The sequence below is a fragment of the Pelophylax lessonae genome (assembly GCF_965119305.1).
Source record: "Pelophylax lessonae genome assembly, chromosome: 4".
Lineage (NCBI taxonomy): Eukaryota > Metazoa > Chordata > Amphibia > Anura > Ranidae > Pelophylax > Pelophylax lessonae.
In genome coordinates, this window is record NC_138771.1 from 566,898,829 (window position 1) to 566,923,119 (window position 24,291).

Here is a 24,291-nt window from a genome sequence, read left to right on the forward strand (position 1 = left end):
TCTCCTCCTCTGGTGGTCCACAGAGATTAAGTTGTACTTCGATTTAATCAGTCGTTTCCTCCTAGGGTGGTTTCTGATTTCCACTGAATGAAGTAATTCGGAGATCGGGTGGACAGATTATTGGGTGGGGCTGGGGAAGACCCAGCTGTCATAGTACATGTGGGTACCAATGACATAGGCAGAGGAAGATTTAGAGTCCTAAACGATTTCAGGGACTTAGGAGCTAAATTGAGGAGTAGGACCTCCAAGGTAGTATTTTCAGAAATACTACCTGTACCTCGAGCCACACCAGAGAGGCAGCGGGAAGATTAGGGAAGTTAACAATTGGCTGAGGAGCTGGTGTAGTAAGGAGGGTTTCGGGTTCCTGGAGCACTGGGCCGACTTCTCAGTCGGCCACCGGCTCTTTGGTAGGGACGGATTGCACCTAAATGGGGAGGGTGCAGCCGTACTGGGTGAGAAGATGGCCGAAAAGTCAGAGGGGCTTTTATATTTTTTTTAATTATAAATTTTATTGAAGTTTCAAGGTGAGATCATACAATACAAAATCAAAATACATCTCATATCATATTCAATTCTATTCTTACATTAACTTTTCCATCATTAAAAATGTATTCCCCTAACTTCTTCTCACCTCTACTTCTCTATTTCTATAAAACAAAACAACCCCGAACAAAAAAGAAGAAAGAGAAAAAAAAAAAAAAAGCGGACAAAAGAAAAAAAGAAATAGAATATAGGAAAATATCTCCTCCCTTACTGCCGAGCCTTTATTGCTTAGGGGTCCAACCTATCTTCTTCTAGTGGGATTCTCCCTTGGTTCAAGAACATAAACAATGGTGAGTTATAAGAGGAGACAGAGTCATGGGAACAATTTTGTGAACATATTTGTAAGGTTGTACCAATCAATTGATGTGATCTTAATTTTACTGGTAAATTTTTATAACACCATAGTGCCCTTTTCAGGGGGACCGATGTATTTGTTCGATTTGAACTCATAACTTTGACTCCCCATGCCGACACCAGTCAATTTGCCTCCGAAGGTGTGTAGCCTGATAATATTTATGTATATCTGGAATTGCCTCTCCTCCATATTTTTTTGGTAAGGTTAGCAACTCTCGCGATATCCGTGGCTTCTTATTTGCCCAAATAAATTTCATGAATATTGAATTTAACTGTTTAAAATAATAGTTTGGGATCTTAATAGGTAATGTTTGAAAAAGGTACAAGAATCTAGGTAATATAGACATCTTAATCAGATTACACCTACCCAGCCAGGAGTGTAGACCTATTTTCCATTTTTCTAGTTTAAGACGGATTGCTAGAAGAGTGGAAAAATTCAGTACATAAATTTGGTCGGGGTCAACAGGTATATACGTGCCTAGATATTTTAGTGCAGTATCTGTCCATTTAAATTTAAAGTTCGGTTTCATAGTCTGAAGTAAATTACTAGGTAATTTTACTCCCATGGCTTCTGATTTATTCAAATTTATCTTTAAATTTGACATAGCACTATATTCAAATTCTTTAATAAGATTCGGTAATGATATTAATGGGTTTGTTATTGTAAATAATAGATCGTCTGCATAGGCGGAGATTTTATGCTGTTCGTTCCCCATCGTTATACCTTGAATGTCTGAATTTAGCCTTACTTTACATAGAAATGGTTCCAGAGTGAGCGCAAATAAAATGGGGATAAGGGGCATCCCTGTCTCGTCCCATTCTTGATAGTAAACGGGTCTGAAAGTATCCCGTTTACTTTAACCTGTGCTGATGGTACAGAATATATAGATGAAATCCATTGTATCATATTTTTACCTAAACCAATGTATTTAAGTGTGCCTAACATAAATTTTTAATTAACTCGATCGAACGCTTTTTCTGCGTCCGTTCCCAGAAATACACATGGGGTCTGAGCTCCATCTGCTGCGAACAAAAGATTCAATACTTTTGTGGTATTGTCTCTCGCTTCTCTATTTATTATGAATCCCACTTGATCTAAATGGATCAAGGTGTGTAGATGTTGCGTTAATCGCGATGCCAGTATTTTAGTGAAAAGTTTTAAGTCTATGTTAAGAAGCGATATAGGTCTATAACTTCCACATAGCATTGGATCTTTATCCTCTTTAGGAATAACTGCAGTATGCGCTCTCAATGTATCCTTGCAGAAAACCGGATTTCGTCCCACTTCATTAAATAATTTCAGTAGGTATGGTCCCAATATCGGGAAAAAAGTCCTGTAATATTGAAGAGTAAGGCCATCTGGCCCGGCGCTTTTCCCACCTTCATCCCATCCAGGGCTTGTTGTATTTCTGCTAATTGTATTGGTAAATCCAGTTCTCTGCAAGTTTCCACCGAGAGTTTAGGTAGGTTAGTCGAATCTATATATTCCTCCATCTGTATTATAGATGACGATTTGTCTGTTAAATTATATAACGAGGAATAATAATCTCCAAAAGTCTGAGCAATCTGTTTAGGTAATGATATTTTAGTGCCCTAGGATTTGCGGAATATATGTGGCTGTTTTAATGTCTTTTACTGCGTTAGCTAATAATTTCCCGCACTTATTACCGGATTCATATCCCATTTTGCGATTCCTCTGTAAAGATGCTTTAGTTTTGTAGTCTAATAGATCCGTAATTTGTTTCCGCAGGTTTATTATTTCTGTCTCTGTATTAACCTCTAGGTTCCTTTTATGCCTGTTTTCAAACTTATGTAATGAGGAGAGAAGTGTTGTCAATTGCTTTTCTCATTCATTTTTAACCCTTGAGGCATGTTTGATCAATATTCCACGAATCACAGTTTTATGGGCTTTCCATAGGATACCCATGTTCCCCTCCGATGTTTCATTTACTTGGAAATAGAATTTAAGCTCCTCTGTTACGTCCCTAAGGATTTCCGGCACCTGTAAAAGACTCTCGTTCAATCTCCAAAACCTATTCCCGAGGGATAATGTTTCCGAGAGTGAATATTGTAAGATAACTGGTGCATGATCTGACCATGTTATACTTCCAATTTCAATTTTTTCTACTGCGTTCAATTGTCTATGTGAAATAAAAAAATAATCTATTCTTGTATATGTTTTATGTACTTGAGAGTGAAATGTATAGTTTTTTTCACCTAAATGTTTTAATCTCCACGCGTCTACCAGTTGGTTTTTATGTAGTTCCTGAACTATGCCTTTACCAATACGTAGTGGATTCGAAGTATGTCCTGCTGAGGTATCCATTGTGGGGTTTAAAGGTACATTCATATCTCCCCCAATCAGTAATTGTCCTTCCATAAAGTCTAACAATTTATTTAGTACCCTTTTAAAAAAAAAAGTCTTGATTATAATTGGGTGCGTATATAGATGCCAATGTTATTTTCACCCCTCCTATTGTTCCTTTAGCAAGAGCATACCTCCCTTCTATGTCCAATTTTGTTTCTTGTAGAGTCCATGGAATTCTTTTACTTATTAGTATAGAGGTCCCCTTTGATTTAGACTCTGTTAGACGAATGATACCCCCAGGGGTAATTTTTATTTCTAAGAATGGGTAATTTACTTTTTTTAAAATGTGTTTATTGCACTAATGCTATGTCTATTTGGGAGCGTCTCAGATCATTCAATAACCTATGTCTCTTCTCTGGTGTATTTAGGCCCCTTGAATTTATTGACATTATTTTTACAGTTGCCATTTTAGGTTCGGCAGTAACTGGAAGGTAGAAGGATTAAAGGAGGGGGTAGAAGAAAAAAAAATAAAAGGAAACCCCAACATGAATTAACCCTCCCTCCCTAAACTATAATATTAACAACTTATTGTTCAGGCACACACAACCTGTCCTAATGTTGTGTGTGCTATCCTATTTAGGTTTGTGGCTGGTGATATCCACAGGGCAAGATTACATCTCCCCCCCCCCCCCCCCCGACCACGTCATATTTTTAATAATATTTCTCAGTACATGTTATTCCCGCATCCTTTTTCAAATTTAAGTGTCTCTAAACTAGGTGACGGGGGGAGGGTACAGATGTAGAATTAGCCAGTGGAAAGCAAGATTCAGAGGGCATAAATGGGGGCATTAGCGGTAGGGTGTTCGGAGCTCCTAAACCCAGGGTGAGTATGGGGAAAAATCAAGAGAGCAGCCTAAAAACATCAAATGAGGATATATGTAACCGGTCAAAATTACGAGGCTTGTATACCAAGATGGGAGAGCTGGAGCTACTGATGTTTGAGGAGGACTTAGATTTTGTGGGGATAACAGAGACTTGGTTTGACAGCTCCCATGACTGGATGGCGACCATTTAGGGGTATTCCCTTTATCGCAGAGATAGAGAAGGTAAAAAAGGGGGAGGGCTGTATATTAAGAACAGTATACAGATAAATATGAGGGATGATATTAATAATGGAGCTAAGGATGAGGCAGAATCCCTATGGGTAGAGCTTCAAAGGGAAGGCACGGGGGGGGGGGGGAAGGTAATATTGGGCGTATGCTACAGGCCCCCCAACCAGAGGAAGGAGGGGGAGGCGGACCTCATTTTACAGATATGATTGGCAGCAAGGATGGGAAATGTCATTATAATGGGGGACTTTAATTATCCAGATATAGACTGGGCAGAAGGAACCGCACACTCAGCCAAGGCTTGGCAGTTCCTAAATGTTTTGCAGGACAATTTCATGGGTTAGACGGTGAATGCACCGACAAGAAACAATGCGGTACTAGACCTACTGATTACCAACAGTACAGACCTGCTCACGGATATAGAAATAAGGGGCAACTTGGGAAACAGTGACCATAGGTCAATAGGTTTCAGTATTAATTACAGTAATAGGAAACACAAGGGTAATATAAGGACACTGAATTTCAAAAGAGCCAATTTCCCAAAACTGCGCTCGCTGCTAGAAAATATCAAATGGGATAGAACCCTGGGAACAAAGAACACAGAGGAAAAATGGGAGTGCTTCAAGAGCATACTTAACAAGGGGATTGGCCAGTGCATTCCCAAGGGAAATAAATTTAAAACAGAAAAACTAAACCCTGGGTGGCTAAACTCCAACATAAAAATGCATATTAGTGCTAAAGAAAAGGCCTTCAAAAAATACAAGGCTGAGGGGTCACTGGCAGCATTCAGGCATTACAAAGAGTGCAATAAGAAATGTAAAGACGAAATCAGGGCGGCTAAAATAGAACACGAGAGACATATAGCGGAGGAGAGTAAAAAGAACCCCAAGTATATAAACAGTAAGAAAGCGAGGCCAGAACACATTGGCCCCATAAAAGATGAAAAAGGAAATATGGCCACTGAGGACAGAGAAAAGGCGGAAGTGGTAAATAATTTCTTCTCTTCAGTCTTCACAAAAGAATCGGGGGGCTACACTAACCCAGCTTGTTATGCCAAACTAAACAACACACCTCAGGAAGTGCCGCCATGGCTAACAGAAGATAGACTTGGAACTAAACTAGAGAAACTTAACATAAATAAATCACCGGGACCGGATGGCTTGCACCCGAGGGTTCTTAAGGAGCTCAGCCAGGTGATTGCCAGACCATTATTCGTGATCTTTAAGGATAGTTTACAGACGGGTATTGTGCCAGCTGATTGGAAAAAAGCCAACGTGGTACCAATATTTAAAAAAGGGGCCGAGATATATCCCGGGTAACTATAGGCCGGTCAGCCTAACATCTGTAGTCTGCAAGATTTTGGAGGGGATGTTAAGGGACCACATACAAGACTTTAGTAATGAAAACGGTATTATTAGTAGTAATCAGCATGGATTCATGAAAAATCGTTCTTGCCAAACCAATCTATTAACCTTCTACAATGAAGTGAGCTGCCACCTAGATAAAGGTAAACCTGTGGATGTGGTGTATCTGGACTTTGCAAAGGCCTTTGACACCGTTCCCCACAAACGCTTACTGTACAAACAAAGCAAGATAGGTATGGACCATAAGGTGAATACCTGGGTAGAGAACTGGCTCCAGGGGAGAGTCTAGAGGGTGGTGATTAATGGGGAGTACTCGGATTGGGCGGGTGTGGAAAGCGGGGTCCCCCAGGGTTCTGTCCTGGGGCCAATCCTGTTTAATTTATTCATGATCTAGAGGAGGGGATATCTAGTACAATCTCAGTATTTGCGGATGATACTAAACTAAGCATGCCAATATCTTCTATGCAGGATGTGGAAACCTTACAAGCACACCTGAACAAAATAATGGGGTGGGCAACTACATGGCAGATGATGTTGAAAAATGTAAAGTAACGCACTTGGGGGCCAGAAACCAGAAAGCAAGCTACTCACGGGGGGGGAACCTCTGGGTGAGTCTAGGATGGAAAAGGACCTGGGGGTACTGGTAGACAACAGGCTTGGCAGTGGCATGCAATGCCAAGCCGCTGCAAGCAAAGCCAACAGAATACTGGGATGCATAAAAAAGGGGAATCACTCCAGAAGATTATTCTCCCACTCTACAAGACTCTGGTCCGGCCACATCTGGAGTATGCTGTCCAGTTCTGGGCACCGGTCCTCGGGAAGGATGTGCTGGAACTGGAAAGAGTCCAGAGAAGGGCAACAAAAATAATTAGGGGAATGGAGGACATCAGCTATACGGAAAGACTACAAACACTGAACTTATTCTCTCTGGAGAAGAGACGATTGAGGGGGGATATGATATCAATGTACAAATACTGTACTGGTGACCCTAGCATAAGGAACAAACTATTCAGTGAAAGGAGATACAATAAGACACGTGGCCACTCACTAAAACTAGAGGAAAGGCGGTTTAACCTTAAAGTGTGTTAGGGGTTCTTCACTGTTAGAGCGGTAAGGATGTGGAATTCTCTTCCACAAGCAGTCGTATCAGCAGGGAGCATTGATAGTTTCAAAAAACTATTAGATGGGCATCTTAAAGACCACAACATACAGGGGTATACAATGTACGGTTAACAGCAAACACACACACACATCATAGGTTGAACTGGATGGACGGATGTCTTTTTTCAACCTCACTAACTATGTAACTATATAACTATGCTGCCTTCACTCTGTCCTAAGCCCAAGCATCCCAATGACATTACCTTGCATCTTTGGCTGTGGTTCGGGCAATTAGGGTTTGCCTGATGATTGAGTCTTTCAGGAAATCAGATTCTGCTTTTGTCCTCACGGTTGGACCTCGGAAGGGATTGGCTGAGTCTACTGCAACCATATCCAGATGGATCCAGATATCCAGGCAGAAGATGGTACAGGCGTTTTCACTTAAGGGTCAAGTTCCACCTTTCCCTGCAAAGACACATTCTACTGGGACGCTGAATGCCTCTTGGGCCTTTCGCCATCAGGCATCTGTAATACAAGTTTGCAAGATGGCCACTTGGTCGTCTGTGCACACTTTCTCTAAATTGTGCAAAGTAGATGTGTTGGCATCCTCGGATGTTTCTTTTGGCTGCAAGCTTTTGCAGGCTGCTGTTCAAAAAAGCATTTTTTCTCTTTGAGGGTGTATGTTGTTTTTCGGTGAGCAATAGTTGTTCCTGGTTGAGCTCCATGTTACCTGGTTGGCAATGTTTAGCCTTTGGGGAATTATTTTCTTTCTCTGTGTTGTTTTCCCACCCCTCATGCAAAAACTGTTTTGGAACATCCCAATGGTTAGGAAGAATATGGAGCTGCGTCTGTCAATGAACGATAGAGAAAACTGAATTTTTGACTCGCCATAAAATCCTTTTCTCTGAAGTGTTTTGACAGACGCAGCACCCACCCCTCTATTTCTGAGTGGGTTTTTTTTTTTACTTCTGACACTGCTTGCAACAAAACTGAATTCTATAGCAGTGAGTGGGTGTATGCCTTCAGGGACTGCTCTATAGGCGTTGTAAAGGTTTTTCCTGCCTAGTGTCCTACTCCTGTAGGGGGCAGCATAACCCAATGGTTAAGAAGAATATGGAGCTGCGTCTGTCAATGAACTTCAGAGAAAAGGATTTTACGGCAAGTCAAAAATCCAGTTTTTTCATCCTTTTAGGCCAATTTGTATTCTGCTACTTATTTTTGGTTAAAAGAATCGCAATAAGCGTATTTTGATTGATTTGCACAAAAGTTATCGTGTCTACAAACTAGGGGAAAGATTTGTAAAATGTATGTATTTTTTTTTTTAACTTGTAATGGCGGTGATCTGCCATTTTTAGCAGCACTGCAACGTTGCGGCGGACAGATCAGACCCCTATCTGATATTTTTGACCCTATGGGGGGACCAGTGACATTACTACAGTAATCAGTGCTAAAAATATGCACAGTTACTGTAATAATGACACTGACAAGGGGGGTTAACCAGAAGAGCTTCTGGGCCACTATTTGCAATGTAGTCATTATAGCGTGGTGCGTTGCAAGCACCAATTAAATGTAAGTACAGAACGTTTATTTTTAATAAAGTCAGTTTACAGTTGGTACGGAAAGTATTCAGACCCCCTTAAATTTTTCACTCTTTGTTATATTGCAGCCATTTGTAAAATCATTTAGGTTCATTCTTCTTCCTCATGAATGTACACATAGCACCCCAAACTGACAGAAAAACACAGAATTGTTGACATTGTTGCTGATTTATTAAAAAAGAAAAACTGAAATATCACATGGTCCTAAGTATTCAGACCTTTTGCGCAGTATTTAGTAGAAGCCCCCTTTTGATCTAATACAGCCAGGAGTCTTTTTGGGAAAGATACAACAAGTCTTTCACACCTGCATTTGGGGATCCTCTGCCATTCCTCCTTGCAGATCCTCTCCAGTTCTGTCAGGTTGGATGGTAAACGTTGGTGGACAGCCATTTTTAGGTCTCTCCAGAGATGCTCAATTGGGTTTAAGTCAGGGCTCTGGCTGGGCCATTCAAGAACAGTCACGGAGTTGTTGTGAAGCCACTCCTTCGTTATTTTAGCTGTGTGCTTAGGGTCATTGTCTTGTTGGAAGGTAAACCTTCGGCCCAGTCTGAGGTCCAGAGCACTCTGGAGAAGGTTTTTGTCCAGGATATCCCTGTACTTGGCCGCATTCATCTTCCCCTCGATTGCAACCAGTTGTCCTGTCCCTGCAGCTGAAAAACACCCCCACAGCATGATGCTGCCACCACCATGCTTCACTGTTGGGACTGTATTGGACAGGTGATGAGCAGTGCCTGGTTTTCTCCACACATACCGCTTAGAATTAAGGCCAAAAAGTTCTATTTTGGTCTCATCAGACCAGAGAATCTTATTTCTCACCATCTTGGAGTCCTTCAGGTGTTTTTTTAGCAAACTCCATGCGGGCTTTCATGTGTCTTACACTGAGGAGAGGCTTCTGTCGGGCCACTCTGCCATAAAGCCCCGACTGGTGGAGGGCTGCAGTGATGGTTGACTTTCTACAACTTTCTCCCATCTCCCATCAAATGAGACCTCATGATTCTCATTTGCTCTGACATGCATTGTGATCTGGAAGGTCTTATATAGACAGGTGTGTGGCTTTCCTAATCAAGTCCAATCAGTATAATCAAACACCGCTGGACTCAAATGAAGGTGTAGAACCATCTCAAGGATGATCAGAAGAAATGGAAAGCACCTGAGTTAAATATATGAGTGTCACAGCAAAGGGTCTGAATACTTAGGACCATGTGATATTTCAGTTTTTCTTTTTTAATAAATCTGCAACAATGTCAACAATTCTGTGTTTTTCTGTCAGTATGGGGTGCTATGTGTACATTCATGAGGAAGAAGAATGAACCTAAATGATTTTAGCAAATGGCTGCAATATAACAAAGAGTGAAAAATTTAAGGGGGTCTGAATACTTTCCGTACCCACTGTACAACAAGACGTTACTTGCATCATGTATATCTTTCTTCCTATCCATGTGAGCCATACGTCAGGGATATAAGTATCCTGACGGCATTTAAGAAAAGGTAACCCGGCATCCATATCTATTGGATTGAGCACAAGGCTATTACTGACCAAGCTTAAGTGCGAGGTCACAGGCATAAAGATGAGGCATCCACCTGAAGGGGGGGGGGGAGAACCGAGATTGGAGTTGAAATCAAGTTTGCTCACGTCCATATTTGAGCACTGGTGATTGGGAATTAATCTCCATAGGGGAGCATACTTTGTTTGGATACCAGGCATAAGGAATTGGACACTAATTCACTACGTCACTTTGCAGGATTTATGTGTTTGAATATTCATTGTGTCGTTATATTGCATATAGAGAATTCTTAATTGTGTTTAAATTGGATTTAATTAGTGCACAACTGTTGATATATACACACATATATTTTCTAGACAGAGTGATACAAATTTTTCACTTCATATTCATTATTTGTTTAATTTATTATTAATATAAGCTACACAAGTTTGCGCAGCACATATTTATATTATTTCATTCACGAATAGTACAGGCAACCACGCTAATGCTGACCATACACTAGCCGAAAAATTGTTCAAACTCGTTTAAGAATAACAAACACTCGGCCATGAGCGCAAACGATTTTGCCATCAGGTAATGACCGAATGTTACAAGACAAATCGTTTAATGGACATCCGTTTTTCGTTTGTTTTGTCACATATGCCTAGTTCAAACAGTTTGGGCGAGAAGCACATTAATCTTTCAACTTATCGTTCGTTTGGCAGAAATTTTCAAAATGTTCCTTCGATTTTGCAGCTCTGAAATGTTAAAAGTTTATTTGTGCCCATTAACTGGACGAAAAACAGACCAAACTATAGATTTTCAAACTATTTTTTGACTAGTGTAGGGCTAGCATTAGTCTCTGTTTCCACTAGTGAGCATTGTTGTAAGACTTTGGACACACAGTTGCATGACAAGTCACAGTGGGTATCCAGCGTATACTTGGCTAAAGTGTTGGTCTGCGGATTAAACTTCTAAGAAGGCCTTAACGAATCTCCCTTTTCAGGGGGATCGCCTGTTTGGCGCTGCCCTGGATGACATTATATAAGGGTCCCACAGGGGGAAGAGTGCTTTTCTTCCACACTCTAACAAGGGTAAGGGCCTTCATTGCAGACGGGATCCCTCCCTTTCGGCTCACAAACAGTTTCTTCGTCCCTTGGGGACAGTCGATGTGGCGAAATCCTACAAGACTTCCTTGGGTGGTTACAAACGACCCTAGTCTGGCGAACAAGAGATGACCTTTTGGACAAGGCCTAAACAGCCTGAAGGTGCGTCCTTACCTATTTATGGGGTGGGGGGACGTCTGCCGGTTCTTGGACCTGCGGCTGGCCCGGATCCCAGGCAGCTGGGTTCAGGAGGTCATGTGGTCCAGTTGCAAGATAGAGTTTGGATCTGCTTTTCCCGGTAAGGTTTTCCCTTCCAATGTTCGGCTGTCCCCGGATCCTTTGCAGGCGCTCTATGGGGCATCTCAGGCTTTGGTTCAACGAGGCTGGACCTACTGGCACTTGATGGTTCCGTGCAGATCAAAAATTCAAGATGGTATCAGTTCGCACAACTGTGGCTTCCCTACATCAGTGGCATTCCTGGCCTCCATAGACATCAAAGATGCCTACCTTCACATCCTGTCATGTGCAGGACACCAACGGGTTTTTCGTTTTTGCCGTGGGGAAGGATCTCTATCGGTTTGTGACGTTACCCCTTGGTCTCGCTTCTGCTCATCAGGTCTTCAAAAAGGTGTTGGCTCCGGTCCTGGCGCTTTTGCGGCGGGGTGTTTCAGTCCTGGGTTCCTGGGATCTGCTTCTCCATGTGGAGTCCCCTACGGTGTTGAGTTCGGGTGGTTTCTGTTCCTTCAGAAGTCATCCCTGGTCCCTTCCATGAGACTGGACTGCACTATCTTGGCCTTAATTTGGACTCGTCCTCGGTCAGGGTTTTTCTCCCTCCGGGGTATAACTCTTGAATTTTCAGATTTCGGTTCAACTGTTACTGTCCAGCACATGGTCGTCCCTTCGGACCTGCATGCAAGTTCTGGAACTGATGGTGTCGTCCTTCAAGACGTTCCCTTTCCCTCATTCCCTCTCAAGGATCCCCCAGAAGGCAATCCTTTTCAAATGGGACTAGTATCCAAACTCTCTGGACTTTCGGATTCGGCTAAGCCGGTTGACCAGGGAGTCTTGATCTGGAATCCTTCCTCTCTTCCTCCCTTTTTACTGGACAATTGTCACCGTGGATGCAAGCATGTTCGGGTGTGGAGGAGTCCTTGGCAGGTTCTCTGCTTAGGGAATATGGTCCCTGGAGGATCCAGGTTACCGATCATGTCCTGGAACTGAGTCGATCCGGCTTTGCCTAGTTCACTGGACCGGGCACCTGCAGCTGTCCAGTGCACATTCTATCGGACTATGCAACGACCGTGGCTTATGTCATTCACCAAGGGGGTCCTTGCTGCCTTGGAAATGACAGGCATTCTTCGTTGGGCAGAGCGCCTTGTTCCAGCTCTCTCCGTTTTTCCCTTTCCAGGTGTCGAAAATTGACGGGCGTATTGCCTCAGTCGACAGGCCTTGGATGCAGCAGAGAGGTCCCTTCATCCGGAGATGTTCCAGCAGTTGTGCCTTTGTTGGGGCACTACAGTCGTGGATCTGTTGTCGTTGCATCTACAGAAAAGTTCTGAGGTTTGTGGCCTGCTCCCAGGGCCCTCTGGCAGTTGCACTGGTGGCACCATGGGTTCTGTGGTAGGCAAGAACATATGCTAAGCTCAACATGAACGATGCTGTGAATTTTAGCATGGTCATCTGCGCATGGATGACGTTGGCATAGTCGTGTGAGAGCGATCACGTATGGGCCAAGGTCAGTATCAGCTTGCGGTCTGCCTTTCCTCCTCTCAAGTTGCTGCCAAGACTTCTTCGCAGGATCGAGGAGTGGCCTCGCTGAGTTTAGTATGCGGACCTGGTCAGGCTAGCCGCAGACCCTCCTTGGAGACTTCCTCTCAGGGAGGATTTATTGTCTCCAGGGCCAATGTTCCATCCTGCTTTACGGTCACTGGTTTTGTCTGCTTGTCTGTTAAAAGCCAGGTGCTGAGGGTCAGGGGATTGTCTGCATCAGTGATTCCCACACTGCTTAAAGTGTTGGAAGCGACTTCTAGGATTTTTTATCGTACGAGACAGTCATATATTGCTTGGAGTGAGTCTCTTTGGGCTCCCCCTCGCTCTTACTCAGTGGCCCGGATTTTGGCTTTCCTTCAACGGGGAGTTGATCAATAGTTGGCCTTGAGTACTATTAAGAATCAGGTTTCGGCTATGGCAATTTTCTTCCAAAAGCCATTGGCCGCCTGTTCCCTGGCACGTAACTTCTTCCAGGGGGTGCGACACTTGGTACTTCCAGTGCGACCTCCATCACTGACTGGGGACCTTGATTTGGTGCAGTCGGTTCTACACGAACCTCCTTTTGCAAGTGTTCGGGGGTATCCCCTGTGTACCTTATTACAGAAGGTGGCCGCCTTGGTTGCTGTCACTCTGCGTGCAGGGTGTTGGCACTGGCGACATTGTCCTGTCGTTCTCCCTATATGTTGGTTCATGGAGACAAGTGGTACTTTGTCTGGATCCGCCCTTCCCTCCAAAGGTAGTTTCTAGTGTTCACTTGAACGAGGACATTGTATTACCATCTTTGTGTCCTCAGCCCAAACATCCTAAGGAATGTGCATTGCATTCTCTGGATATAGTTTGGGCACTCAAGGTGTACTTTGCGACTACTGAGTCTTTTTGAAAGTCCGGTTCGCTCTCTGTACTAACGGATGGCTCAGAACAGGGCTACCTGCGTTTGCTGCATCTATTTCCAGATGGATTGGACAAAGGGTGGTGCAGGCTTATTCAATTTAGGGTCAGGGCCTACCTTTCCCTGTTTTGGTGCATTCTACTCGGGCGCTTAGTGCTTCCTGGGCTTTTCGCCATACAGGCATCTGTGCCTCAGGTTGCAAGACAGATACCTGGTCGTTTGTTCACACCTTTACAAATTTTATAAGGTGTATGTGCTGGCATCTGCAGATGCCTCTTTTGGCCGCAAAGTTTTGCTGGCTGCTGTCTGGAGGGCTTTTGGCCTTCCTTGAGGGTGTTTACTGTTTGTTTCAGGTGGGCCTCATAAATTGTTCTGATGAGTCCTATGTTGGCTATGTTTAGCCTTGGGGACTTTTCTGCTGTTCCCACCCCTCATTTTATGTCACTGCTTTGGGACATCCCTACTGATATTGATCATTGCTTTGATACAAAACAGACATCCTATGCAGGAAGAGAGAGGGTGGCTATGCCCATAGGCGTAGCCAGAACTTTTTTTTCTGCCTAGTGTCCTACTCCTGTAGGGGGCAGTATAACCCTACTGGTATGGATCAGAGGACTGCGTCCATCAATGAACTTTAGAGAAAAGGATTTTACGGTAAGCCAAAAATCCAGTTGTTTTGAAAGCATCTTACTTTACAGCATTTCTTCACACCTGGCTAAATTTTTTGAACGGTATGTAGTATCGCCACAATTGCTAGGTGTACAAAAATTTATTTTGCAGGTTTATTTTGGTAGTGATACATGGTAATGACATAAAAATATACAGCTAAATTATCAAATAAAAGGATTTTCTTTTTACTATTTTTGGCCAGATTTCCTTTAAAAATATTAATAAAAAAAAAAAAAAAAATTAGGAGATATCTATTAACATTTTCCAGGAATTGAGCCCAATCTTATTCTATCTGGATACGCTACATAGTTGTGATGAAACCTAGTTACGTAAACAAATGTCAGAGTTGCAAAGTGTGGTTCGGGCGTTGGGGTTTGTTTTGACCCTGGTTATGAAGTGGTTAATTTGTGTTTTTTAACATTAACTGAATCATTATAACAATGTTTTAATGTCTATCCAGCCCAACCCTAAGTTTTTCAGCACTTAAAAAGGTTTCTGCTTTTCTGATTTCTAGAGTGATGAAAATTTTGGATATGAAACTGGTTGGGCGAAATTACTATGACCCTTCAAGTGCCACAGTGTTGCAAGACTACAGGTGAGGTTTACCTTTCTGAAGAATGCCCACTTACAAATATATAACTGTCTCAATGATGTCAGAGGTTGTAGTCATTAATGGGGAAAGTTGTTTTATTTCCAGTAACCACTTACTATGGTTTTAATAGTTTGCGTGAAAGAAATTGTGGAGATTTCACTTTTTTTTTTCCTTTCGAAGATTTTTGAGTTTTCGACAAATAAAAAAATCAGCAAAACAATACAGTCACATATGTTCAATTGAATAACTGTTTCTTTAGTTGATACATCGTAGTTATAGGACAAGTGGAATTCAAATCAAAATAACAGCCTTGATACGTGCACCCCATTGGGTATGTGCTGGTTTGGTCTTCCCGCAAAAAAAGCCGTCTAGGGAAAGTAGGAGAGATATATAGAGTAAGACATAGCTAGGAAAGGAAAGGGGGTGTCCCTGCAGGTCCAGACTAGTGCCGGCTGTAGACCTCGCTTCATGGGATGATCAAAGAGGTGTTTGTGAAGGCTGCCCAAGGTTCCCAGATGATTTCAAATGTTTGTCTGGTGTCCAGCAAACTACTAACCAATTTTTCTTGTGTCATGATCGATAAAATTTTTCTTTTCATCATTGTGAAAGAGACTGTGGGTTGTTTCCAAGTTCTAGCTAAAGTCATCTTAGCTCCTAAAAACATGAAATGGACCAGTTTATTTTGATGTCTGGTGGCTTTTTCTACTGAAAAATTTAGAAGAGCTATTTGAGGGGATGGTGGAACAACCACCCCAGTCACTCTACGTATCATTCAGAATGCTTTATTCCAGAATCCTCTTATTTTAGGGCATTCCCACCACACATGTTAGAAAGAGCCTAGATGAGCGCAATTCCTGAAACAGAGTGGAGAGGACAAGGGAAAGAATTTCTGCAGTCTCTCTGGGACCAAATACCACCTTGTCAAAACTTTAAGGTCAACCTCTATTAAAGAGATGTTTAAAGTGCCTTTGTAGGGGGTGTGGCCTGGACGCGGTCTAAGATGGACGCTTATCTCTGAGCTCCCGCTTGAAGCCTTGCTATTTCCCCGCACAGCCAACATACCCTGCCTATTCGCCAGGCTCAGTGGAAATTTCCAGGAGTACCTCGGCCACCAGATAGTGATGTCCACAAGACTCCAGTGCTTTATGTCCAGATCGCGAGAAGACATGCAGCCTGCTCAGGCCTCCTCGCACAGCCCTCCACCTCCTAATGGTAATCCTCCTCCCATGCAACCGCCAGATCCGGGCTGCCTGCTGCCTTAGTGATTTTCAGGCCGTAGCAGCAGACCTCAAATCCACACTCTTAGCGGCTATATCAGACCTCAAAGCTGAGCTGCACAACATTGCTTTGAGAGTGGAGGAGGTGGAAGCAGTCTCCCAATATTGTGATGCTTCTCTCTTCCACATGCAGCAGCTAACAGAATCACACTCTATACACTTAAGAGACTTAAACAGACATATGGAGGACTTAAACAACCGCGGACGCCACAATAACCTCAGAGTCAGAGGAGTGCCAGAATCGGTCGACTTGCAACATATTGCACAAGTAACAATAACCATCTTTAACAATTTATTAGGGAGACCTCCAGACACCCCCATTGTCATGGACCGGATCCATAGAGCGTGTTGTCCTAAGGGGAGAGACACTGATTTCCCGAAGGATGTCATATGCTGTCTCTCTAACTTTCCACTTAAACCACTTCCCGACCACCGTCGTCTTTTTACTGCGGCAGGGTGGCTCTCCTGTGCAAACCGATGTAAACACAGCCGACCGTCCTCCCTGGGATGATCATATAGCCCATATGATCCTGCTATATAGGATCACATGTCTCTATGGTAATCTCAGAAGCCCACCCCCCCCCCCCCCCAGTTAGAAGCTCTCCCCTAGGCTCAAATTTAACCCCTTGATCACCCACAGGGTTAACCCCTTACCTGCCAGTGCCATTATTACAGTAACAGTGCATATTTTTAGCACGGATTACTGTAGTAATGTCACTTGTACCCCAAAAATGTCAGGGGTCCAATCTGTCTGCTGCAATATTGCAGTCCCGCAAATATCTAAAAAACAAAATGACATAAATCTTTTCGTAGTTAGTAGACGCGATTACTTTTGCGCAAACCAATAAAAGTACACTTATTGCGATTTTTTTTTTTTTTAACCAAAAATATGTAGCAGAAAACAAATCGGCCTAAAATTGCTCCAATATCTTTTGGCAATATCCAGTAGGACAAAACACGTCAGAAGCTTCCAGTAGACTTCCTTGCCTATGCTTACATTGTCTTTTACCATCAGATGTATGTAAGTGCATTATCTGCTTTTTAAATAAAGTTTTTTTAGCAGTATTACGTTATGTGCACTTTTCTGTTTGGCTTCCATGTGATTTGGTGTATGAGGGACATTCAGTTCCTTTCACTTCCTCTCCTATGAGCCTGGACCTACATCTCTAGTTATCTGAAGGAGTTAATTTTGGATTATCTCAAAAGCCTATCTGGTCTGTTTATTGTATGATAGCACAGACCCACAGCATCTGGTGAGTGCCCATTTCACTTATTCATCTGGTGACGGGATTTATTTCACCTTTAAGTTGCACCTTCTCCTGATATCAGGATTTTTTCACTCATTGGGACTTTATCATATGATTTTCATATCGATATGGGACTTCAGTGATTCCACTACCAATTATTATATGTCAATGATTATTTATCACTTGGTTTATGTGATTTTTTTCTGTGATTGTTTCATTGTCATGTCACATTATTTAGCGCTGCGCATATTATCCACTTGGATATCTGAGACTAACTCTGGACTCCTCTTTTGTGAGGGTCTTTTCTCCCGGGGACAATCTTCAGAAGTTGCAGGGAGAGATCCGATTGCTGCTGGAAAGCGATCTCTCTCTTCTATGGTCATGCACTAGAGCCCTGAGTCTGATGGTTTCGACCATCGAGGCGGTCCCATTCGCTGTTTCATTCCAGGCCTCTGCAAAAGGAGATCCTTGTCAAGTGAAACAAGGATCTACAGTACTTGGATAGGATAAGTTTTGAGCCGACTCACGAGGTCAACACTCTGTTGGTGGCTTCAATAGCCTGCCCTGAGTCAGGGCAAGTCTTTTCTACCGCTGCTATGGACAGTGGTCAACACAGATGCCAGCCTGTCGGGCTGGGTCAGGGTACTGGACGACCCCTGTGCCCAGGGAGTCTGGTCGACAGAGGAGTCTTCTTTACCGATCAATGTTCTGAAACTCAGAGCAATCAAGCTTTGTCTGATCTGTTGGACAAATCGGCTGTGCAGTCTCCGAGTTTGAAACCATTCAGACAATGTCACGGCTGTGGCCTCCATAAGTTATCGAACGGCACAAAGAGTGCCCGGGCAGCCCAGGAGGTAGCCGAGAGTCTGACGTGGGCAGAACGATTGATTCCGGCTCTCTCCGCAGTTCACATTCCGGGAGTGGAGAATTGGCAAGCGGAGTCGCAGGTTCTGGATCACGGGGCATGGTCCCTTCATCCAGAGGTATTTATTCTCCTGTGTGTCCGTTGGGGGACCCCAGAGGTCGACTTTTTTTCATCTCGGCTAAACAAAGCGGCGCAAAGGTTTGTGGCCAGAGTTCGAGATCCTCTGGCTGACGCCACAGACACATTGGTAGCTCCTTGGAGCCCGTATCGGCTGATTTATGCCTTCCCTCCTATAGAGCTGTTGTCGAGGTTTCTTCGTAGGATGGCGGTGGAGAATGTTTGGGGATTCTGGTGGCTCCAGATTGGCCTTGTTGGTCTTGGTACACAGACCTAGTAAAGATGGTCGTTGTGCCTCCCTGGCGGTTGCCTTTGATGGAGGACCTGCTGTCATCCATACTGCTTTACGGTTGCGTTTTTTAACGGCATGGCTGTTAAAGGCCAGGTGCTGAGAGATAGCGGTTTGTGTGTCTTTCACATTCGCTGGGCTCGATTTCAGCTGCTCTGGATAGCCTGGCGACAAAAGTTGCTTTAGTCATGAAAAGGGTTGATAGCCGAAACCGGACGCTGCCTTCTACTATGGAGGTGTAGTCTGATTCAGAGGCTGATGGAGTCGCCCGGGACACCCCCCCTACCTGAGGGGTCGCTGTCCTCAGTCAGATGGTAAAGAGGACCTTTCTTCAGCTGCAGCACGGTAACGCACCTTAGTGGAAGCCCTGATTATTTCAGTGTGGGATACTTAAAAATTGTCTGAGCCCACGCCGGCAGGGAAGCGGTTGGATTTTGGTTCCCAAAAGTCTCAGAATTCTAGCAAGGTTTTCCCTTGTCTCGACACCTTCCGTGATATTGCGAATGACCAATGGCCGCGCATTAAGCATGTGTTAGTGGTGCCTAAACGCTGTAAACGCCGGTATCCTTTTGCTGAAAAGGTCTCCAACCCTTAAACGGTGCTACCTAAAGTGGACCATCCTGTTTCCAGATTGAACAAATCTACCCTTGTGCCTGTGGAGGATTCCCCAGTTTTTACGGATCCTGTGGACAGGCAAGTGGAATCCCTTTCCCGCTGTCTTCAAGTGCTGGCGGGTTCCATTTTGAAACCGTTTTTTTTTGTGTCTGTGCTGGTTTCACAGACGGTGACGGAATGGATTAGGGAGTTGCGGGAGTCTTTTTTTACCTCAAAACTGTTCCTCCGGAACAGCTGGAACTGTTGGACCAGGTGATCCAGGCTCTGATGTTCCTGTGTGATGCGTCAATGGATGCGGCTCCCTTGGTGGCCAGGGTCTCGGCTGTGGGTATTGTTTTAAGACGCATGGTCTGGTTGAAGAGCTGGTCGGCTGACCAAGCTTCTAAAAAAGCCTTCGCTGATCTCCCCTTTCTGGGAGACAGGTTATTTGACGACTTATTGGATGAGTCGATCAATGGACTGACAGGCAGAAAGAGTAATCTTCTTCCTGAATCTTCCAAGGGTAAGACACCCTGTCCTAAGCTGGGTCCTTCCTTTTCTGCTCACAAACGGGGCGCAAGAAAAAGGTAAGCCGCTCAGAATGTCTGGAGCTGCTAAAAAGCCCTGGCCAAGGCCGGGCAGTCCGGTGCGGCAGACAAGTGCTCTTTAGCATGAAGGGACGCCCTCACCCGGCTCAGGGGTGGGAGAACGTCTGCACTTCTTTTAGGAACCCCGGACTTCCTTCAGGACGATTGGGTTTGCGAAATGGTTCGTTCGGGTACAAGATTGAATTCTGGTCCCTGCCAGGGGACAGGTTTTTTTTCAGTCAAATCTTCACCTGTCTCTGGAGCGTTTGAAGGATCTGCAGGAGGCTGTGCGAGATCTCCTGGCTCAAGGGGTGATTGTGCCTGTTCCCCAACATGAACGCTCTAGAGGTCTCTATTCAAACCTGTTCACTGTGCCCAGAAAGGAAGGCAAAGTGCATCCAATCCTGGACCTCAAGGCTCTCAACCGCTTTGTGCTGGTGCAGAAGTTTCGAATGGAGTCCATTCGGTTGGTGGTGGCATCTTTGAATCGGGGATTTTATGGCTTCCATCGATTTTAAAGATGCGTATCTCCACGTCCCCATATTCAAGAGACACCAGCGATTCCCCCGCTTTGTGGTGGCAGAGGAGCACTTTCAATTTGTGGAGTTACCCTTTGGCCTCGCCTTGACTCTCAGAGTTTTACCAAGGCCCTGGCCCCGTGCTGGAATTGTTGCATCAAAAAGGTATCTTCATTGTGGGGTATCTGGACGATCTCCTGTTGCGAGCAGTTTCCTATTAGGATCTGCTGGACAATGTCTCCATCACCATTGGGACCCTTCAGGAATTCGGGTGGACGATCAATGTCACCAAATCTGCCCTGATTCTGTTTGTGCAAGTCACCGATCTGTGGCTGATCCTCGACTCTGCTCTGGCGAGGGTCTTTCTTCCCTTGGACAAGCTTCAGAAGTTGCAAGGGGCAGTCAGGTTGCCGATGGAGGCCGATCAGTCCTCCTTGCGGGCTTGCATGAGTGCCCTGGGTCTGATGGTCTCGACCTTCAAAGTGGTCCTGTTTTGCTCAGTCTCACACGAGACAGCTGCCTAAAGACATTCTGTCAAAATGGAAGAGATCCTCGGTCATTGGACCAGAAGATTCGGTTGAGCCATCTCGCAAAGTCGGCTCTCTCTTGGTGGCTCCAATCGCCTTTCCTATGCCAGGGCAAGTCCTTCCTGCCGATGTTTTGGACGGTGGTCACCACGGACGCCAGACTGCCAGGCTGTGGTGGAGTGCTGGAGAAGCTCTGTGCCCCGGGAACTTGGGTGACAGAAGAGTCTTCCTTGCCGATCAATATCCTGGAGTGGTGAAAAATCAAGCACTGCCTGCTTCACTGGGCGAGTCGGCTACCCGGCTCTCCGGTTTGGGTCCAGTTGGACAATGCCACAGCCGTGGCTTACATCATCAAGGGGGTACCAAGAGTGCCCTGGCGGCCAAGGAGGTGGCCACGATTCTGGTATGGACGGAACACTATGTTCCAGCTCTTTCTGCGGTCCACATCCCGGGTGTGCAGAATTGGCATGTGGATTACCTGAGTCATCAGGTGTTGGATCAGGGGGAGTTGATACTTTAGAACTGGTAAAAATCATTGTGGATCCTCAATGGAATCTTGCTCTGCGGGAAGATCTTCTCTCTCAAGGACCAATCTTCTATCCTGCTTTAACATCTTGGCTGTTAAAAGCAAGGTGTTGAGGGATAGAGGTCTCTCTAAATTCGGTGATTCCTACCCTTCTGAAGAGCAGGAAATCCACCTCTAGGAAGATCTATCATTGTACGTGGAAAATGTACATTTCATGGTGTGATTCCGTGCAGCTGCACCCTCACTCTTTTTCGATAGCTAAGGTTCTGGCCTTTTTGCAAAAAGGGGTTGAGCAGCGCTTGGCGTTGGGGAATATCAAGGTGTCGGCCTTTACTATTTACTTCCAACGTCCGTTGGCTACTCATAGTTTGATTTTCACCTTCGTTCAGGGGGTTCGTCCTCAGGCCTATTGTTCCGTCGGATCTTGATCTGGTTTGTCTGTTCTTCAAAAGCTTCCTTTTGTGAATATTAGGGAGATTTCTCTGCTTTCTTTGTCGCAGAAGGTTGCCTTCCTAGTGGCTATCACTTCTGCCCACAGAGTCTCTAAGCTGGCGGCTTTGTCCACAGGGATAAAGTCTTCCTCCGACCTAACCAGTCTTTTCGTCCTAAGGTGGTGTTGGATTCTCACCTGAATGAAGACGTTGTGTTGCCTTCCTTATTTCCTAAGCCTAAACATCACAAAGAAGTTGCCTTGCACTCTCTGGATGTGTTGCGGGCGATGAGAGTTTATCTGACGGTTACCGAGTCCTTCAGGAAGTCAGACACTCTTTGTCCTTCCAGACAGTCCTCGTAAAGGTTTGGCTCCGTCTGCTGTGACCATTTCAAGATGGATCAGGCAGACGGTGGTTCAGGCCTTTTCAATCAAGGGTCAGATACCTCCTCTCCCTGTGAAGGCACATTCTACTAGAGCGCTGAGTGCCTCTTGGGCTTTTCGCCATCAGGCCTCTGTTGTACAAGTTTGTAAGGCAGCGACTTGGTCGTCTGTACACCCCTTTACCAAATTTGGGTTTATTGGCATCTTTGGATGCCTCTCTTGGCCGCAAGGTTTTGCAGGCTGCTGTTTCAGAAGAGAATGTTTGTACTTCTCTTTGGGATCTTTTTTCTGAGTGTGCTCCTGTTGTTTGGTTGAGCTGCATGTTGCCCAGTTGGCAAAGTTTTGCCTTTTGGAGTTTGTTACTGTCTGGTTGCGTTTTTCTCTTCCCTCATACCTACACTGCTTTGGGACATCCCAGTCAGCTCATGGAGATGAGGCTGCGTCTGTCAACGGACGATAGAGAAAATAAGATTTTTGTACGATCTTACCCGCCCTTCTGAAAAAAGATTTTACGGTAAGATCTTACAAAAATCATATTTTTGTTTTTTGAGAGAATATTAGGGACATATCTCTGCCTTAGTTATATCAGAAGGTTGCCTTTTGTTGGCTATTAATACTGCTCGCAGAGTGTCTGAGTTGGTTGCGCTTTCCTGTCATTCGCCTTATTTGGTCGTTCAGAGATAAAGTGGTTCTCCGACCTAATCCGTCTTTTCTGCCTGCGGTGGTGTCTGATTTCCATTTAAATGAAGACATTGCTTTTCCTTCACTCTGTCCTAAGCCTAAGCATTCCAAAGACATTGCTTGCACTCTCTGGATGTGGTTCAGGTGATCGGGGCTTTCCGGTTGGCCCAAAGAGTCCTTTAGGAAATCCCTCTTTTTTTCTTCCGTCCTCTGACAAATGCCGCCTGTTCAGTTAGCCTTCACTAGTGGGTAATGGCGCCCTCTGCAGGAGAACAGCCTAAATGCTGGTTAGCTGAGCTCCCAAGCAAGGAACACCTTGTGTGTTTACCGTTTGAATGTGAAACTCTGTTTTGGCCCTCTTTGGATAAGTACAACAAGTTTACAGGGGGGAGTACTCCCCTCCTCCAAGAAAAAGAAGGCTCTTGCCTTTACTGGAAGTACTGCTGGGGGTAGGAAAGATTCTTTTCATCCCTCCAAGTCTTATAATGAGAAATTTAAAACTTGGAATATACTTTGAAGAAGATCTAGGTCTACAAACCAGCCAGGACTGGTTCCAAGGTCTCTTCCCAGTAATTTGGCTCCCCATTTCTAAAAGTGGGGAACGTCTGTTGGCTTTTTGGTTCAAGAAAACCGAAAACTTGAGATGCTTAGGTATAGAATGTCACTTCCAGGGGCTACAACCCGGAATTTCACACTTTACTTCCTTTCCACATTATGCTGTCAAACTTGTCTCCTTCTCTGTTTTGGTTGGTGGATCTGCTTGCCTTTCTTGTCTCATTATTATCCCTGTACCTACAGAAGAAATTTTTACAAGGTTTCTACCAAATAGAACAATGGAGTGTCCTGCCTATTCTGAATCTTAGGACTCTTAACTTGTTTCTACATGTGCAGAAGTTGAGGTGCAAAACCTGCTAGGGCAGTCATTGCCTCCCCTCTCCTGGGAGATTTTATGGCCTCAGTAAATATCCTGGATGCCTACCTACACTTTGCCATTTTTCCACGCTTGCGGTTTGCAATCTGCATAACAGTTTGTTGATGTTAGACATGGCCCTATTCAGTCTTTCTGCTTCAGGACCAACTTCTTTCCCTTCAATCTCATATCTGTTCCCTTAGGCAGTGCTGTACACCCAGTCTCACTCCACACCATTGAAACGCAACATTCTGGCAATGTGGGACATACTTTTTACCTTTTACTACCCAATGTGTTTCTCTGAGGCCAGACTAACATGATGGATTTGGATGCCATCTTTACACCTTATTGCCCCTTCAGATTTTTCTTGAGGGATCCAAATGGAAGACATTTTGGTCATTCTCATTGCACTGAATTAGTTTAGGAGTACGTGGTTCTTTGACAGATCCAGA

General features: G+C 44.4%; 1 protein-coding gene across 1 annotated transcript in view; it reads left to right on the forward strand.

Moving 5' to 3' along the window:
• The window catches only part of PIWIL2 (piwi like RNA-mediated gene silencing 2), a 727,256-nt gene that overhangs the window by 177,956 nt on the left and 525,009 nt on the right, over positions 1–24,291 (forward strand). Inside the window, exon 7 of the mRNA XM_082255773.1 lies at positions 14,810–14,890. Coding sequence (XP_082111899.1) covers positions 14,810–14,890 — 81 coding nt within the window. The remainder of the gene's footprint in view (positions 1–14,809; positions 14,891–24,291) is intronic.